The sequence below is a fragment of the Garra rufa genome, chromosome 7 (genome assembly GCF_049309525.1).
Source record: "Garra rufa chromosome 7, GarRuf1.0, whole genome shotgun sequence".
Taxonomy (NCBI): Eukaryota; Metazoa; Chordata; class Actinopteri; order Cypriniformes; family Cyprinidae; genus Garra; species Garra rufa.
In genome coordinates, this window is record NC_133367.1 from 5,430,931 (window position 1) to 5,450,397 (window position 19,467).

At 35.8% G+C, this 19,467-nt stretch overlaps 3 protein-coding genes and 1 long non-coding RNA gene across 4 annotated transcripts; all 4 read right to left on the reverse strand.

Annotated features, from left to right (window-relative positions):
• Positions 1-188: 188 nt before the first annotated feature.
• Positions 189-2,472, reverse strand: LOC141338692 (uncharacterized). The gene is made up of 2 exons (XM_073844302.1): positions 2,309-2,472; positions 189-2,231 (listed from the first exon to the last, which is right to left on the reverse strand). Exon 2 carries the CDS (start codon positions 2,224-2,226, stop codon positions 1,153-1,155), a length of 1,074 nt encoding a protein of 357 aa, XP_073700403.1. The 5' UTR covers positions 2,227-2,231; positions 2,309-2,472; the 3' UTR covers positions 189-1,152.
• Positions 2,473-3,529: 1,057 nt separating this feature from the next.
• On the reverse strand, positions 3,530-6,830 carry LOC141338693 (uncharacterized). Its single transcript, XM_073844304.1, has 2 exons — positions 6,353-6,830; positions 3,530-5,892 (listed from the first exon to the last, which is right to left on the reverse strand). Exons 1-2 carry the CDS (start codon positions 6,384-6,386, stop codon positions 4,868-4,870), a joined length of 1,059 nt encoding a protein of 352 aa, XP_073700405.1. The 5' UTR covers positions 6,387-6,830; the 3' UTR covers positions 3,530-4,867.
• A 404-nt stretch (positions 6,831-7,234) lies between these two features.
• LOC141338704 (uncharacterized) lies at positions 7,235-11,161 on the reverse strand. The gene is made up of 3 exons (XR_012355874.1): positions 10,999-11,161; positions 8,562-8,870; positions 7,235-7,478 (listed from the first exon to the last, which is right to left on the reverse strand). It is a non-coding gene; the product is annotated as an uncharacterized lncRNA (long non-coding RNA).
• Positions 11,162-11,304: 143 nt separating this feature from the next.
• On the reverse strand, positions 11,305-18,653 carry LOC141337865 (uncharacterized). The gene is made up of 7 exons (XM_073843445.1): positions 18,350-18,653; positions 17,753-18,043; positions 17,546-17,686; positions 14,111-14,452; positions 13,469-13,747; positions 13,251-13,387; positions 11,305-11,331 (listed from the first exon to the last, which is right to left on the reverse strand). The coding sequence occupies exons 1-7, from the start codon at positions 18,639-18,641 to the stop codon at positions 11,305-11,307; spliced, it is 1,509 nt and encodes a 502-aa protein (XP_073699546.1). The 5' UTR covers positions 18,642-18,653.
• Between the last annotated feature and the right edge of the window lie 814 nt (positions 18,654-19,467).

Below are 19,467 nucleotides of genomic sequence, written 5' to 3' on the forward strand. Positions count from 1 at the left end.
CGAATCGTGATCCACACTCCGAGTCCTGATCTTACATGATGGTTTGCGAATCACTCAGATCTGGACTTCAAATCCGTATTCATTGATTCAGATCGGTATTTAGAGCGCTTCTTCTGATTTCTTTTTTTATTAAACAGTACAAAAACATAAACCATTAATACAGTTCAGTTATTAAAAAAAAGCCAAAAAATATAGTATCCACAAATACAAAAATTAACCGTGGTTTTACTATGGTAAAAGTGTAGCAACCATGTATTTTTTTTTAATAACCACAGTTTTGCTACAATTACAATGGTTAAACTATGATTAGTGCAGCAAAACCATGGATAATTTGTGGTTGTGTTGCCAGGTTAACAACAGAGACAAAAAATAAACAAATAATAAATAAAAAGAAATATACATTTACACTTTAAGATAACACACAGGATAAAAATGTCGTTTTTACTGCTTTAGGATTAACAGAAGTTTGGATAGTATCTATTTTCTGGAGAGGTTTAGAGCCAGTAATGTTTTGTTAATGAATTGTGTGAATGACAAGTGAATGAATCTTCCTCAGAACAGTGACAAAAACAGCATCTAACTTCAATGTCTGACTTACATTATAATTAGGTAAATAAGCTTTTTGTGAAATTTGGATAAACTCTTGAATCTGTTGTTTGATCTCTTCGCATTTAAGGAGAGAGCTACGGTTTCCAAAGTCGCACATTGTTTGTTATGATTTTCAAGGGTGCAGAATTTAGTAGAGACACTATGACATGTCCCTACCAATATCCAGACAACTGAAATAGTCTATAGGAATAATATTGATCAAACCATTAAATTGTCAACACCCTTGATACCATGTATTAATATAATTACATAAAATATAGTTAGTGCATTTGTTTTTTGTTAAAAATCACACGTTTGCATTTGTTTGACATTGAAAAACAAGTTTCTTACGCTCACAAACTCAGCATATATTTTATTTAAATACAGAAAAACAGTAATATTGTAAATATTACTACAATTTCAAATAGATGCTGATTTGCTGCTCAAAAATTCCTAATATTGCTTTCCTTCAAGAAAAAACAAAAACGACTGACTCCAAAACTTATGTCACACACATACACACACACATCTCTCAGAAAGTCCTGGTTCGTGAAGATAAAAGGCTTACTGCGACAGCACAGAGTGATGTTTCTTCTTATGACTCAAAAGCTGATTTGATTGGTTGAAGCTCTTCCCACACGCGGTGCAGTGATATGGTTTCTCTCCAGTGTGAATCCTCTCGTGCGCCTTCAAGGTTCCTGAGCGAGAGAATCTCTTGTCGCAGTGCGAACACTTGTACGGTTTCTCTCCAGTGTGGATCCTCTGATGGATTTTCAAATGCGTGGCTGAAATAAACCCATTCCCACACTCAAAACACACATGCGTTCTCACACCGGTGTGTATCTTCTGATGTTCTTTAAAACCGTCCAGTTGTGCGAAACTCTTTCCACACAGAGAGCACACGTACGGCTTCTCCTGCAAGTGAACGTGCAAGTGTCTCTTCAGTATGGACGACGAAAGAAACGTTTTACCGCACTGGTCGCAGATAAACGGTCTGGTAGTAGAGTGAGTGTGAAGATGTTCTTTCAGACTGCTGACATGGGTGAAGCTCTTTCCACACTGGACACAAACATACGGTCTCTCTCCGGTGTGGATCCTCATGTGCTCCTTAAGGTTTTCTTTATAGGTGAAACTCTTTCCGCAGTGATCGCACGTGTGCGGCTTTTCTCCGCTGTGGATTTTTATGTGCCTCCGAATGGCTCCTGAAAGTGCAAAGCCTCTTCCGCATTGAGGACACATGAACGGTTTCTCTCCGGTGTGAATCCTGATGTGCCTGTTCAGGCCTGTTTTGTATGCGAAACTCTTGCCGCATTGGTCGCACGTGAACGGTTTCTCCCCTGTGTGAACTCTTATGTGATCCACGAGGTTCCTTTTACACCTGAAACTCTTTCCACATTGAGAGCAAGTGAAGGGTTTCTCGCCGGTATGAATACGCATGTGCCGCTCGAGGCCGATTTTTTGTGTGAAACTCTTTGCACATTGAAGGCAGATGAAAACGTTTTTGGCTCTTGATCTTTTTTGTGATTTATTATTGTTGTCAATCAGCAGACAGCTCAATGAGGTTTCTCCAGGTATGAAGTTTTGATATTTCTCCTCAACTTCTTCCAAAAGTTCTTGACTTTCTTCCTTCACGTCCATCAGGTCTAAATAAACATAGAATATTAAATTGTTAAAAGAATTCCAAAAAATCAAAGAGGTTTCTAATTACACCAACACTAACCTGTTTGTTCTTCAGTGTTTCATTCTCATGTTCTCGCTATCCTTCAATTAAATCTGTCACTTCTTTCTGGTGGACTGGATGCTTATCTTCAAGGTTCCAGCATTTATTGATGAAAAGTTGCAAGAGGAATATCATTGAAAATGTCACTGATCACTGTAGTAGGAGTAGATCTGCCAAAAAATACATCGATTAATGAATGATTTTTTTTCATAATTCTCACATTATACATTTTTATTCCAGAATTGGTTCAAAGTCAAAGTTGGAAACATCTTGGGATAAAAAGGTCTTCTTCCACAAATTTTTTATGTATGCAAATTGTATGATAAGTTAATTCTCATATTGTATTTTCAGAAATTTTGGAAAATTTGTCACTACTGAAACAGAAATAATAATTTAATAAGAAGGGTAATACTGACCTATTAACATTTTGCTTACATCTTTCTTGTAAATATATATAGTTTTTCCATTTGATTAAAATGTTTTCAGAGGTAAATCAATAACAGTTACCATTTTAACAATATTTCAAGTGTGATTTATGAGATTTGTTGTATTTTGTATCTAGTTTTTCTTTGAGAAAGACAAAAAGTTGATCAAACTGATTTCCAACTTAAGGATTCATTAGTTCGAATATACACTGAACCAAACACGATCATACGATTTAAGTTGATAATTCAGTTTAGTATACTTTATTTTGGACAAAATATCCCACACGTTTCAGTTGTGACAATTTTATGAAATAACACCCAAAAAAAAAAAAAAACAAGGATGTCACAACCGAAACTTCCCCAAATCTACATTTCTACACACCTACCTACTTTGTACACTTTGTAGCTATGAAAGAGAGGGACACGGGAATATTTCCTAATCATAAATGTACAGTAGGGGTGTAGTTAAAATCTCAGCCAATGGACTACACTATTTCAGTAGTGACATGAAAAATGCGGTACATACTTTTTACATAAAGTGACTTAAAAAGAAAATATAAAGCATTTTTTTAAACTTTACTTGTAAAAAAATAAACAAAAAAAAAATCAGGGTTAGGGTTCTCAAAAGCTACCTCCCAATTACTCAATAAAGTACCCAATAAATTATGATTTCAATTTTAAGCTTACTGATATTTTAAAGATTTAAGATTTAATATATAAATAAATATTAATATTTATAAATACTTTTCAAAAGAGAATGATCTTAGTAAACATCTAAGATTTGAATTCTTTAGCTGTTTTAGGTCAGCGGTTTGCCCCGATTCTGTAGAATGGCCCATATAGCCTACACATAATCATCTTTCATTTATCTGCACGCTAATAAACATTTAGATTAAGGAACATAGAACAAATAGATCGTTGAAACAACATTACGAACTCGCGAATTATCGTTTGGAATCAAGTCTGAAGGAGCCTGAGTTATCAGAGTTAAGTGAAGTATCTAATATGCTTCTTATTTTTACTTCTCAAAATAACGCAAGTTTCGTGTACGTACTTGAGGTTCGGTAAATTAATTGCGTAATAATACTTACCATTGCTGGAATTAAACGACCGTTACTGCCGCTGTCAAACACAGAGCGCGAAATGCTGAAACCGTTAATTACCTCAACAAATTCTTATTTGATAATCATTTGAAAATTGGAACATCAAAATCAAAATATAAATAATTTTTTTCCCCACTAGTCAACACTTTGCCACTCAAATATGTATCGTTTATTTATTTAGCATATATTGCCCATCCCGACCGTTTATGTGCGTGAAACATTAAAATAAATAATGTTCAATTATTTCCAAATGTCTTTTAATGATAATACAAATAAAATAAACATTTCGCTGACAACACCTTTGTTTACTCTTCAATCTGACACCAATAAAACATAATTTAGACCGGAATATTAAAATGAAACCTACATCTTTTCTGCTCCTCCAGCACCATCTTCTTCTACGTTTCATGGCGAGACGCAAAACAATCGACGGCACGTTTCTGCCACCTACTGGGTTAGAAAATATTGTGCAGGGGATGCAGGTAACTTGATAAAGAACATATTCTCCAGTGGCATTATAAAAGCGCACCTAAAATGTATTTATTTTTAATAAAAGAGACGTAAAGTCCATTTAAAGGTTTTGGTTTCCATTGGTGAACACCCAAGATTCTCCTCCACTGTCGCCAACTTTTGCCTTTGAATAATACTTAAAGTTTGCCACTAGATGTCAGCACGACATAAAAAAACAAATACTGAGTGACTATTTTTTGCCAGACGGACTAAAGATGAAAGAAATTGCTGACACAAGAAATTCAGCGACAGGATTATAAGAGTCATAAGTCAAAAGTCATAATTCATCAAACTTTTACAAGAAATTCAAAATCAAGAAATTCAAAATCAACAAATGCTTTGATAGAAAATGCAATAACACCCCTGGTTAATTGAATCCAGTGCTAGTGAAATAAAGAGAGTTTTCATTCGGTCATGTAAGTTTTAATGATGGTGATCTGGTGATAGAACAGTTAATTTAGTACAGTATTCAGATGTAGTGTTGAAACCAAAGAGGTCTTTTAAACCGAAAAAGTCACTTCTTACTCCTTTTGAGATTCAAATTCCCAAGACAACGTTGGGTGATGGTTTTCCACTTGAATCAGGAGGCTCTTAGTGGTGTGGCTGCTTTCGTGTGCTTTCAAGTGTGGCGACTGAGCGAAGCTCTTTCCACAAAGCGAGCACTTGTAAGGTTTTTCTCCAGTGTGAATCCTCTGGTGCTGCTTGAGTTGGTCGGACGTAATAAAAGCCTTCCCGCACTCATAGCACACGTGATCCTTCACACCACTATGGACCTCCTGATGCCTTTTAAAACAGTCCACCCGGGCAAAACTCTTTCCACACATAGAACACAAGTAAGGCTTCTCGCCAGAATGAACTTTCAAGTGTCTCTTCAGTGCAGATGGAGTAATAAAATCCTTACCGCACTGATCACAGCTAAAAGACCTCACTTCGGCGTGAGAGAGCTGGTGATCTTTGAGACCGTTGACGTGTCGGAAACTCTTCCCGCATTGTTCGCAACTGTGAGGGCGCTCTCCGGTGTGGATCGTCATGTGAAACCCAAGTTTTTCCTTGCGTATGAAGCTCTTTCCACACTCTGGGCATGTGTGCGGCCTTTCTCCAGTGTGGAGTTTGACGTGCCGCTGTAGGTTTGTGTTCGTCGTGAAGCTCCTTCCGCAGTGCATGCATGGGTAAGGCTTGTTTCCAGTGTGGGTTATAACGTGCCTCTTGAGTCTCGTTTTACACGCCAAGCGCTTTCCGCACCATTCACACGTAAAAGGCTTCTCTCCGGTGTGAATTTTTATGTGTCTGTCGAGTCTTTCTTTACACGCGAAACTCTTCGCACACAGGAGACACGAGAACGGTTTCTCTCCGGTGTGAATTCTAATATGTCGCTCGAGTCGAGATTTACCAGCAAAAGTCTTACCGCACTGAGGGCAGGTGTAGGACTTCTTTATTTTGGGTGTTTTTTGTGTGAGAGTCACAAAAGGTTTTTCGCCAGTGATGGAGCGATGGTTCTCCTCCACCTCATTCTGGTTTTTATGTTCCTCTTTCACCTCCATCAGACCTAAATGAACATTAAAACTAGTTGTTAAGTAGGGAGATAAAAATACACTCTAGTAACAATTTTTAAGTGATCTTTATTTTTCCAAACTCATGTAGCATACCCAGAAAGCACATGTACATCTGTAAGATGTCTGTTAAAGATTACTTGATCTGGAAAGCATCTGCTGTGTACAGACGTCTTGCAATGTCATTTTTACATACATTCTAAATCATAAACATCTTAAAGACATCTAATATACGTCTATTTGACATCTGATAGAAAATGTTCAATAGACGTATTGCAGATGAGCAAACAATCTAAAAAAGAAGTTTAGCAGATGCAAATGCAGACGTCAAACAGACGTCTCCGAGATGTAACTGTGCTATCAGGGTAAGGTTTTGTTATGTATCCATATATTATTTAATGGTTTATTTTGTGACCTTAGTTTCTTTTCAATGAAGAATCAAGAATAAACACCAACCTCTTTCTCCTCCAGTATCTTCATTAGGTTCCATACTGCAGGATTCTGAATCATGTCCTCACGGTTCTCTTCAATAAACTCTTATTTTTGCATATTTCAGTCGCTAGCCCATGGATATGATAGACCATATAGATCGCTGCTGCTTTTTGTTCTTAAAGCACTGTTAACAACATCGCCATACATTGTCGCGGACAATTTAAGCATCAAATTACTGACCTCTAATGTAGTCAACAATATTGTTCTCACCGTTATTTCTTAACAGAGTGATTTACGCACAGCTCGTTCGCAAATTGGGCGTCTGCGCATGCTATATCGAGCTGTTTACGTTTTGCGAACTGTCAGTTTCAGCGATATATTCGTATCAGTTCACGCGTATAGACCGTAAAACATTATGCGTTCCGAATCCGCATTATGATTATAACAAATACTACCACCACGCAAACATAGTTAGCTATTTCTGTACAACTAAATGCAAGCGACTGACCGGTCCGGAAGAACAAGCGTTTCAAATGGCCACGCCCATTCTCTTACGCACAAGGGCTGCGTTCTATTCGCTCTGGTCTCTTCTGTAACTGTAGGCCTATTTAACTCGTTTGTTGTTTATTTATCATACGTCTAAACTGTTTCTCATCTTAAAATGATTTCAGAGGTTTTTTTTATGTTTTTATGTTGGATGAACAAATCACCTGCTATATCTCTGTTTATAACATTGTTCAATTTAATATTAATATGATTCATATAAACACAATCAATGAATACAAACATATTTATCGATATATAATCTGTGCCAGCAACAGGAACATTGCTGTAATCATATGTTATGTAGTAAAATAAAATAGAATAGAAGAACGTCTAGGGTGGATATGAACATTAAACATTTTTTTAATGTTGAGATTCAAACTACACATTAAGATTCAGGCCAACAAAGGTTCAGATTTCGTTATGTGAGGAGGAGCTTTTAAAATCGAAAGGCTAAAAATCAGCAATCAAATATTCTTTTCAGCTCTTCTGGATCTGATGTCATAAACCAGAACAACAACAGCAGCGGCGGCAGCCACGCCCACCAGAGCAGTGGCAACCAATCGGATCACAGCTTCAGCAGAATCACAACCGCGGACACCTGAGTCTGAGGAATAAACACATCAATCATGAGTTCAGCTTTATTTATGAGTTCAGTTTTATATGTCATACATTTCAATTTCAATCATGGCAATTTATTTGTATATGATTACGGTCATGATTACATTCCACATTTTTCTCTGCCAGGTTGTAAAATACTGTAAATTTTATAAGTCTTCTTATAGGTTCCTGTTAAGATTTCTTTACACTTCACTAGTTTTGAAAAAGAGGAATTTATAAAGCCCAACAGCTGATCAAAAGTCGAATGCGGCGCGCAATTTATTTTGCAATACTAAGCGGCTATTTATTTCGTTTTTTTACAGGACTATTGACAAAAAAAAAAAAAAAAAACCGTGTATAGAAAATAATGACCCTGATAGCGCACATACATCACAGAGACGTCTATTTGACATCTGCATTTACATCAGGAAGACCTATTTTTCAGTGTTTGCTCATCTGTAATACTGTTTATGATCCTGATATTTATGATTTAGAATGCATGTAAAACATGTCAGATGTTTGTACACAGCATGCTTTCCAGATCAAGCAATATTTAACGATCTTAATTTTTTTGGTTAATATGTGCTATCTGGGAATGTCAAAACAATCGGTTTAGCAATAAGAAGAACACAGCTGCTGTAAAATGCACAAACAGTGTTCGATAATAATAATTAAGTAATAACTGAATCACAAGATGGCGCCAGATGCGTTAAAATGAATCAACTGCGCAAGTCCGCGACTAACCAAATATGCGGTTTGAAATACAGCATTGCTGTGGTGTGGAGAACAGCAAATATTAGGAAATATATGAATGAAGCGATTGACCAATCAGAATCAAGTATTCCACAAAGCATAATGAACGATAGTATCAGCGCTGGCACTTAGTGATTTGGGGGCCCTAAGCAAATTCCAGGTATGGGGCCCCAACACAACAACTAGCCTATGTGCTCTTTTACACCTAACCCTTATTTTGTGAAAATCTTAAATCATCACATTCATGTGATTAGGCCTGTGCAATCAAGACCAAACTTGCGATTGACCAATTGGAAGTGATCACCGGTGTGATTGCATTGACTAAGCGGCAGCTTACCTTGATAACTGGTTAAGCACGGCCCTGGACAGAGTTTGCTGATGTCCAGATGTTGAGTCTGGTTGCTGATGGGATTGTTGAGCACACAGCTGTAGCTGTTGTTATCCTGATATTCCACCTCCAGAGGTAGAGACAGACTGATGCTGAGATCAGACGCACTGATGCTGGACAATAAACTGTTTCCTTTGTACCAGGAGAGAGTCACGTGATTCACATTCAACACTGAACAAAGCAATGAACAATTCTGGTATGAAGATGATGATGATGATGGTGAAGAGATTCTGCTGAAGATAGGAACAGGCAGACGAGCTGCAAAACATGAGAGAATAAGTCAGTGAGTGTTTAATGTAGATTATTTTAGTTAAATTATTTTCTCAAACCCTCAAAATTGTAATTTTGGATGCCATCGAGCAACCTTTTTTACTGCATATAAAAAGTCAATTCTTTGCCAAATTAACAACAATATTAATGACAGAACCTGAAATAAGAGCGCATGGTTAATCTGTCAGTCAGATGCATGTGAGACAAAAAGGCACCATGGTCAAGAAAATATAACAAACATGAAATGTTTTTTTACAATTCAGGGAAGAGAAGTTAGATTAGCATTAGTTGTGATATATAGGCCATGATATTCCAGGGTAGTCCATCCATGGAAGCGTTGTTTTCCACTGAAAAGAGGAAAATGTTTTCCTTAATTATTTGTGCATAATTACATTAGGGATGTCAAAATTTGTAATCTAATTAATTATATGATGTTTCAATTAACTAATCTAAATAATCGCAAAATAAATTTGACTGTGAAAATACCCACAAAAGATTATTTAAAGCTATTTTTGTGTTAGATAAGAAAGTATCAAGTAGACATTACAAATTGTAGCTTTAGAGAGAAATTTTTATTTTGATTCATAAAATTTATTACGCAATAACATTTAGGCTGCAATGGCCTGACGGAAGCTATGGAACACAAAAGAAGATAATTTGAGAAACAACTCTGTTTCTGTTTCTATTTTCTGTTCATACAGTGAAAGTGATTGGCAGTGTTGGGGATAACGCATTACAAGTAACGCAAACTACATAATAATATTACTTTTTCCAAGTAACTAGTAAAATAACGCATTACTTTTTAATTGATAAGAAAATAACTGAGTTACTTTTTAAAATAAGTAATGCCAGTTACCTTTTCCCCCCATTTATTGATTGAAAGCTCTCCTGTCCCCATGTTGAGAGAAATCGTACGTAAGATGTTACTTTAGTTCTAGAATAAATGTGAACATGCATTAATTCATCTCACTCACTAAAAAAATAGATACAGTATTCCTCAAAGTCAATAAAAACAGTGAAATTTAACGCAAACCTGCAATAATTAAATATGTTAAATAATACAAATATCCTTTGTATTTAATTAATATCCTATGTCTTTAATCCCATTTTATTAACCGATGTCTTTGCTGCTGACCTTCGATGATCCAATTCATCCATACTAATAAGCAAAAATTACTCAAGATAATCTAACATTTGTTTTCCTTTCTTTTATTGCTGAAGAGTTGACATTTTTTTCTTCTGCGGTCTACTGTACAGACGCCAATTTACTTTTCTTCTAAACCTGAGGCTTTTGGTGTTAAAAGGCTTTTACATTTGCCAAAAATATAACTGTTTATATTAAAAACAAACAAGCAAAAGTAACGCAAAAGTAACGTAATGCATTATAAAATGTAACCAAGTAATGTAATTAGTTGCTTCTTTAGGGAGTAACTCAATTTTGTAATGCATTACTTTTAAAAGTAACTTTCCCCAACACTGGTCATTGGTAACCAAAACAGCTTTATTACACAGTCTTTAAAATACCTTTTTTTTTATGTTTCACAAAAGAAATTTGTGAAATGACGTGAGGGTAAATGATGACAGAATTAATTTTGAATTATCCCTTTAATGTTTTTATTTTTATTAGTATTATTTTTTATGAAATGATATAAACTAAATATGCCAGTAGGTGGCGGTAAATGTCTTTGAGCCATTCAATTTGTTTAAACGGCTCGCTTTATGAATAGGCTTTTTAAATCACTGGTTCACTCACGATTCGTTCAAAACGCTGATTCGTTCATAAACTAAACACTGCTGTGTTGCTCTGAGATGGGCAACAGTTCTGATATGACTTCAAATGTAGTATCTTCTCTGCAAAATCTCAATATTTTGTTTGTATAAAATCACATTTAAGCTTGTGATATTTCAGGACAGTACTGGTGTCACATTGCTCTTGCTGTCTGTGGTATATGTGATATATATATAAATCTGAGACAAATACATACACAGGGACATATTTTGCACCAATATCTTAAATTTTAGGGCATAACTGCATTTATGGAGTTGTTGCCCTGTATCATATTTGTCAACAGTCAACTATAACGGCAGCACAGATTACACTCTAACTGTGACTCACCAGAGACAGTAACATTGAAACTGTATGTGGTCTGTTTTATGCTGTTGATGATTACTTGATAAAGTCCAGAGTCTGTGGTTCTGGTGTTTGTGATGGTCAGAGATCCAGTCTGATGATCCAGCTTCAGTCTGTCTCCGAATCTCCAAACAGGACCATTAGATGTTAAGAACACAACATCCTCTTTATCAACGAGAGCTATAGGAGTCTCTAGATGTTCAAATATCCACATTATGAGGCCATCTGTCTGTATTTCAGAAACACCAGATTCTAGAGTGACTGAATCTCCCACCATCACTGACACAGACCTCACTGCACCCGAATCAGCAAACACACCTGAAGAACAATCAGGAAAAGATTAAAACTTTAATAGCTTTATGATGGGTATACTGAAGTAAAAAGTTTGAAATTTACATTTGAGATCAATCGTATTGTTCGTTTCATTATATCGTTGCATCTTTGTGGTGATTTTGAATAAAACACATTTGCTGTTGCATGAAGTTGATTTGAGCTCTACAACAGAAAACACTTAAAATAAGAATCACACTGAAACTAAAGCTGCTATTGCTGCTTTTTTTGGGCTTTAGTGGTTTTAAATAAAAGACATTTAAAAAAGAAAACAAACAAACTTGAAAACAACAACAACACAGGGTTGAAACTCACCAAGCAGATGCCACAAACACAAACAGACCCAAAATCTGTCAAACATCTTCAACGGTTTCAGTCCACGAATATGAAAAGACAAACTCTTCAAAACTAGTTCAGTGATGAAAGTACAGAGCTGTGTAGTAAAGTGATGTGAAACTCCACCGTCAGCTAAATAACTGTCTATTTTTTCAGTGTTGTTGTGGGTGACCGTTCAGCTCTTTGGAGCTTGAGTAGGCCACAGCTTCCTGTAGATCAATGGTGTTATTTTCAACAGAAATAAATATAAACATGATGAGTGACTAGAGAAGTTAAAAGAGTCTTAAAGCAGCCATTTGATCCTGGGATCTTGAGAGTTTTCAACTCATTTGTTGTTCATTTCTTATCAAATATCTATCCTCTAAGACCAAGTTCAGAGTTTCTCTAATGGATTTATGGATCATGAACAGATCACAAGCTATAACTGTGTACAAAACTGTATGACTATATAAGAAATGCTTAAGCTGATAATGAGATCTCTGGATTTTGACTGCAGACTTTATTTTTTTATGGCAAACCTGAACAAAATAACTATATAAAGCACATGTGAGTTCACCTTGGTCTTTCCTTCTGAAGAAGTGTAGAAACCTAGATCAATGTTTTCTGACATTTAAGTTTCGTTATAATGAGCTTTCACAATAATTGTCGTATTTAAACTGGAAGAACCAAGAGGAGAAATATTAACAGACTGTAATAATGCTCTTACAGACATTAATATTTTCATTTAAAAAGTACATTTACACACTGAAATTTCACCCAATGTATGTGGATATGGGACTCTTTTAAATTCAGGTATTCCTAACCTTGCAGAATGAGGACATATTTCCTCCCTTCAATTAAATCTCAGTATTTTTTTTTTTTTTTTTTAATGACACAAAGAAAATTTTTCCCAGTTTACTGGCACACAGTGGAATCGAAAGAAACTTTCTGCAGGAACATAGACCAAACAGGTCTCATATAAGAGATGCTCAAATAAAAACGTAATAAAAATATTTGATTTTTTGTATGTGTGTTCATAATAAAATTATGCAAAAATACAATAAAAAATATTAATATTAATTATTCCACCCATGTGTTAAAATTTAGGATATTTTCTGTGAAATGAGACCAGTTAATCAATTTACCCCAATGTCCAATTTCCTCATTTGGGAAGTCGCGGGAATACTGTTGTGGAAATTGATTTGCTATTTGAGCGAACTATAATGCAAAAATCATATTTGCTGCAGGCTCGATCCAGTTCCCCCAACTATAACGACTTCCGCTTTCATTACATTAATGTACATTATTCAGCAGATGCAATTTTTTTTTAGCTTGTAGATACACAAAAATAACAATTTAAACAGTTTTATTTGTATACGAATTATCTTAATATTAATAATAGAAACGTTTGCAAACAACATTTAAAAGAAGGTAAAGCTTTATTGGTGGCGCTCTGCTGAAGTCTTTAAAATATACTTTGTTTGTTTTCATAGACATGGACAGTCTTTTGAACCTCAGAGTGATAAAACTTTATTGATAAATGCAAGCAAATGCATATAGCAAATATACAGCAGTCAGTTTTTATGACAAACGCTTGCATTTTGCTCATCCTGTTCAGTTTTTCTGGATCTGACGTCATAAACCAGAATAAAGACAGTAGCCACGCCCACCAGAGCAGAGAGGACCAATCGGATCACAGCTCCAGTAGGACCACAACAGTGGACAGAGTCTGAGGGAAAAAAAAACATCAAATTGAGATCAGCTCAGTCAATAAACACTAATATCGACTCTAATATCAGCGCTGGCGTACCTGAACATGTGTGACAGAGTTTGCTGATGTCCAGATGTTGAGTCTGGTTGCTGATGGGATTGTTGAGCACACAGCTGTAGCTGTTTTTATCCTGATATTCCACCTCCAGAGGTAGAGAGAGACTGATGCTGAGATCAGACGCACTGATGCTGGACAATAAACTGTTTCCTTTGTACCAGGACAGAGTCACACGACTCACATTCACCACCGAACACAACAATGAACAGTTTGAGGAGCAGGAGGACAAGATTCTGCTGAAGACAGGAAATGGAAGATGAGCTGGAAAACACGAGAGAACAAGTCAGTGAGTTTATGGTAGATTCTGTTACTCTTCATCTTAACTATTTTCTCAAATGCCTCAAAATTGTAATTGAAATGGGCCACACCATTGACATTACCTGAGCCAGAAAAGGTTAACAAGCATGAACGGTGTTTTACTATTTAGGGAGGAAAAGTTAGATGTTGTATTATTGCTGTTTATTTCATATATCGGTTACACTGCAATGCCTTAAATTCACATCCAGAGCATAGTAGGGAAAGAAAAGATTGTTTTACAAGGGCTAAAAATAAATCATCAATAAATATATATAGGTTTGCTTAATTATTTGTAGCTGCAGAAATGACACTGTAACTGTGACTCACCAGAGACTGTAACATTGAATTTGCATGTGATCTCTCTCCTAATGAACATTTGATAAAGTCCTGAGTGTGTGGTTCTGGCGTTTGTGATGGTCAGAGATCCAGTCTGATGATCCACCTTCAGTCTGTCTCTGAATCTCCCATCAGGACCATCAAATGTGATGAAGATTTCACCCTCTTTAAAGATTTGAGCTATACGAATCGCCAATTCATACGAATCTCCAATCTCAAATATCCATGTTATTGGCTCATCGCTCTGTAATTCAGTAAGTCCAGACTGTAGAGTCACTGAATCTCCTTCAGTCACTGACACTGACTTCACTGAATATGAATCAGCAAACACACCTGAAGAACAACAGAAACGGGGTTTGTCACAGATTAAGACTTTAAATAACTTTGTGATGGTTTAGGTTTGAAACTTGCATTTTAAAATGAACACCATCCAAACAAAACTGATCAATAACTGCATCTTTGTTATGATTTTGAATCACGCACAAAAAAACAAACACTTTTTTACTTTAGATGGGAATCACATCACGACTGAAACTAAAGCTGCTTATGTTTGAGTTTTAGTGTTTTTACTAGGGCCGGGACTCGATTAAAAAAATTAATCTAATTAATTAGAGGCTTTGTAATTAATTAATCGAAATTAATCGCATTTTAATCGCATATAAATATTTGACCTGAGAACAGTGAGAAGTAAGTTTTTTCATATGGATTTTTAGTATACCATTGAATAATGACTGAATACATAAGCTTAAGCAACAAAATATTGTTTATTTTTGTTCAACCAAGTCCAACAGACCAGTGCAATATTGCCATTAACTGTAGCAATAGGATACAGTGTTTCCCATAACGAAAACATTTATTTCAGTGAACAAATAAATCCAAAACTCTCTATTTTAACATTTTGAACAATAGGGCTTTACAATCTTTTGCTATTTTATTTATTTTTTTTATAAATTCTTGTGTTTTAATTTTTCTCATAATCAAATGAAAGCATAAACATTTATTTATTTTTAATCAAATGTTAAAATCAATAAATAATAATCATAGTATTTTTTTCTAAAATTAAGTGGTTAATGTTGTTGTTATATTTATTTTTTATCATATATATTGTTTTTTGTCAATTATTTAAATAGGAATATTGTTCTGTTTCATGTTAAACCGTACTTTTATTTTGACAGGTTGCCATGAAGTTTCTGTGTGTAAAGTATGATATGATGCTAGTTTGCTCAAATGAAACGGTAAAAGTGACACTGACAGTAGCTTTGGAGATTGAGTCTGTTCATGTGAGATGCAAATGCCAAAAATTAACGGGAGCATCACGCGTGCAGTGTAAAAAAAGGCGTCTCTGCCATTCTAACATACAGAGACAAACGGTACATGCGATTCATATTAAAACGGTCTTTTTGCATTTCAGTTTTCACAGACACTAGTCCATATCGCGATTTGAATTAAGTGACAGACCAACTTTTGATTTATCAATCCAAAAATCGACGAATTCACGTGGCATTCCGCGCTATAGTAAATTCGGTTTTTATGAATGGAGTCCGCGATCCAGCCCGTGTTTTCTTGGAGGAGACATTGTAAACGCGCCCCCCTAAGATAATGGTAGGGGAAACACTGGGATATTTAGAAATACACTAGCCTTCATTTCAGAAATTCAGGTACCCTATAGGTAGGTAGACCTTCTGTAAAAGCATTGAGGTGATACATGAGGCTCGATGTGCTGCGGTGATATGCGCATTCCTTTGTCTAAACGCTAGTTGGTGCTCCAGTATAATCGGTCCACTGAAACTCATCCAGTGAGAAACGTTCCGCGGTGAAAAATTAAGTGCGATTAAAATGCGTTAAAAAAATTAACGCGTTATTTTTGTGTAATTAAAGTCCCGGCCCTAGTTTTTACATGACGAATATTTAGAAAAAACAAACACAAAACACATTTTTAACTTACCGGCCGGATGCCACAAACACAAACAGAGCCAAAATCTGTGACACATCTTCAAAACAGTTTCAGCAATTGAATGACAGATGAACTGATGTGAGGCTGATCTGTGGTAAAGTGATGTGAAACTCTACTGTCAGCTAAGATGACAATCTATTTATTCTGTGTTGTTGCGTAGGACCATCCAGCTCCTTTCGCTGATTAATTCAAACTCTGAAAATGGACACTTCTTGGCTGCAGCTTCCCGTTGTGTTCAGTTGTGTTGTTTTCAACAGAAGTAATCTGACCCATAACATGATCAGTGAAAGGAGAATTTAAATGTCTTAAAGTGAAAGTGTTTGTCTCTGGTCTCTCCTTTAACTGTCTTCAGTTTGTTTGTTGTTAATTTCTTATCAAATGTCTCAATTGTTTCTTCTCATAGACTGATTTCAGAGTTTCTCTAATGGCTTTCTGAATCAGGAACATTCTCGTAACGTTCCCATATGGTTCCCATTAGGTTATTTTTTGAGGACCAAATGAGAACGTTCCCTGTCTGTTTTCTTTTTAATAACCTATAAAGGACCTTCCCAGAATGTTCCCTGCAGGTTATTTTTAGGTTTTAATTTTATAACCTACAGAGAATGTTCCCAGAATATTCTCTGCAGGTAATTTTTATATTTATTTTTTTAACCTACAGAGAACATTCCCTGTTGGTTATTAAAGGTTTAGTTTTTATAACCTACAGAAAACGTTCCCAGAATGTTCCCTGCAGGTTATTTTTAGTTTTTATATTTTTTTACTTAAAAAGAACCTTCCCAGAAATCTGAAAAGGGTCCAAATTGGAAAATGAATTCATTACATTATTTCATTCATTAAAACAGTTATGTTTTAGTTGTGTTTTTTTAAATATATACAATAACAATTTTTTTTAACTAGCTAGCTTAATAATAATTGAAACATTCACAAGTAATGATTTAAATAATGTAAAGCTGTCTGTGACGCTGTGCTGAACTCTTTAAAATACACTTCATTTGTATTGCTCCAGGGGGCGCTCGACAAAATGAACGTAGGCCTAAGTCTCTTGAGGCTCAGAGTGAGAAAACTTTATTGATAAATGTGATTAAAAGGGCTACATATGGCAAATACACAGCAGGCAAGTGAGATTTGTGTGTTTTATCTGAGGAAAATATAAACAAAGCCTTTCGAACCGGATGAGAGATTAGTTGATAAAATCATTAAAAATGAAAGCATGTTATAATAAACAACCTAGTGTGAGCAAAGCAATTTTTGATAATCTTTAGTAGCCTATTTATCTCGACAAACTTCAGAATTTTGAGCATTAATGTGAGAATATGTTACGGTTTGTTCTCAAATCATCTTCTAGGATGGAAATAAGCCGCCTATGAAAGAACACAAACACCAGCACACAAATATATGTAGAAATAAATAAAGATTATTAAATTATATATTTAAAAATAAACAGTTATATGAAAAATTACCAAATGAAGTACCTGATTTGCAAACATATGTTTGATCCTGTTCAGCTCTATTGGATCTGATGTCATAAACCAGAATAATGACAGTAGCCACGCCCACCAGAGCAGAGAGGACCAATCGGATCACAGCTTCAGTGATAGAACAGTGAACGGAGCCTGAAGAATCAAAATATCAAACTGAGTTGAACGCAGTTAAAAACTCTAATATCAGTGCTGGCTTACCTGAACATGTGTGACAGAGTTTGCCGATGTCCAGATGTTGAGTCTGGTTGCTGATGGGATTGTTGAGCACACAGCTGTAGGTGTTGTTATCCTGATATTCCACCTCCAGAGGTAGAGACAGACTGATGCTGAGATCAGACGCACCGATGCTGGACAATAAACTGTTTCCTTGAAACCAGGACAGAGTCACATGACTCACATTCACCACTGAACACAACAATGAACAATATGATGATGATGATGATGATGATGATGAACAGTCTCTGCTAATGACAGGAACAGGCAGATGAGCTGAATAAATGAACGGTAAGCAAAGATTATTAAGATGCTATTTTATTAGTCAGCATTTTAATGTTTTAACTGACTGTTTGTACTGATACTGTTGGCGTTCATCTTAATTATTTTCTCAGTTTCTAATGGATTCACACCTGAGAGGAAAATAGCATAGATACTAACAGCCAAATGGAAGACTGTTTTAAATAATATGAAAAATAAAGTTCATCAATGACTGTGTATGTAACCTTAAATAACTAATTGGTTTGTTTTATAATATTAATGAAGACTGGCAGTACAAATAGCACTGTAACTGTGACTCACCATAGACAGTAAAATTAAATCTGTATGTGGTCTCTTTCCTGCTTCCGGTAAATATTTGATAAAGTCCAGAGTCTGTGGTTCTGGTGTTTGTGATGGTCAGAGATCCAGTCTGATGATCCAGCTTCAGTCTGTCTCTGAATCTCTTATCAGGACCATCATATGTGGAAAAGATTCCGGTCGGTTTATTGCTTTGAGCTATACGAGTCTCTGGTCGTCCAAATGTCCATATTAACAGATAATCTTCCAGTAATTCAGTGAAACCAGATTCTAGCGTGACTGAATCTCCCTCCATCACTGACACTGTCTTTACTGCATCTGAATCAACAAACACACCTGAAGGACAAACAGAAACTACGTTTGTTTAACTGTGACAAGATGATTGTCAGGGCGCAGTTTAGGCTATAGTATAAGTAGGCAATTTGGGACACAGCAACCGTTATATCCGCTATTGCATCATGTTTAAAAAAGAGCGTCTCGTTTTGCGGTTTAAAAAAATTGCTGGATCCCGTGTTTTTAGATAGCCTAAATAAAATTTTAATATAAATTGAGATATTCAAAGAACGAAAGTCATAAAACACATTTCAAACTCACCAACCAGACGCCACAAAAACCAAAGTCTGTGAAACATCTTAAACGGTTTCAGTCCACAAATTTGAAAAGACAAACTCCGCAAAACTGGTTCAGTAATGAAATGATAGATGCACTGGTGTGAGGCTGCACTGTAGTAAAGTGATGCGAGACTCATCTCGGCTAAAATAACTGCCTATTTATTCTTTTGAAGAGTGTGACCGTCTACCTATTTTTTTCTCGTTTCACAAGCTGCGAACTTTACCTGCTTTGAGCTCCAGTACACTTCAACTTCCTGCAGATAAAGGGTGCATTTCCCGTACGACGTAACTCGCTGATTAACCACCATAGTACTAAACGAACCAGCTAGTCACGACTGTTTCAAGAACACGGCTGCATCTCTGTCGTCTGAACATTATTAGTATATCAATATAGCGGCGTTGTTAGTTGATTTGAGATTTCTGAGATGTCACTGTGTTGAAAATGGCACCTGATGACTAATTCATCAATTTTTCTTTGGTCTCTGTCATTTTGCTTTATTTGTTTGATTC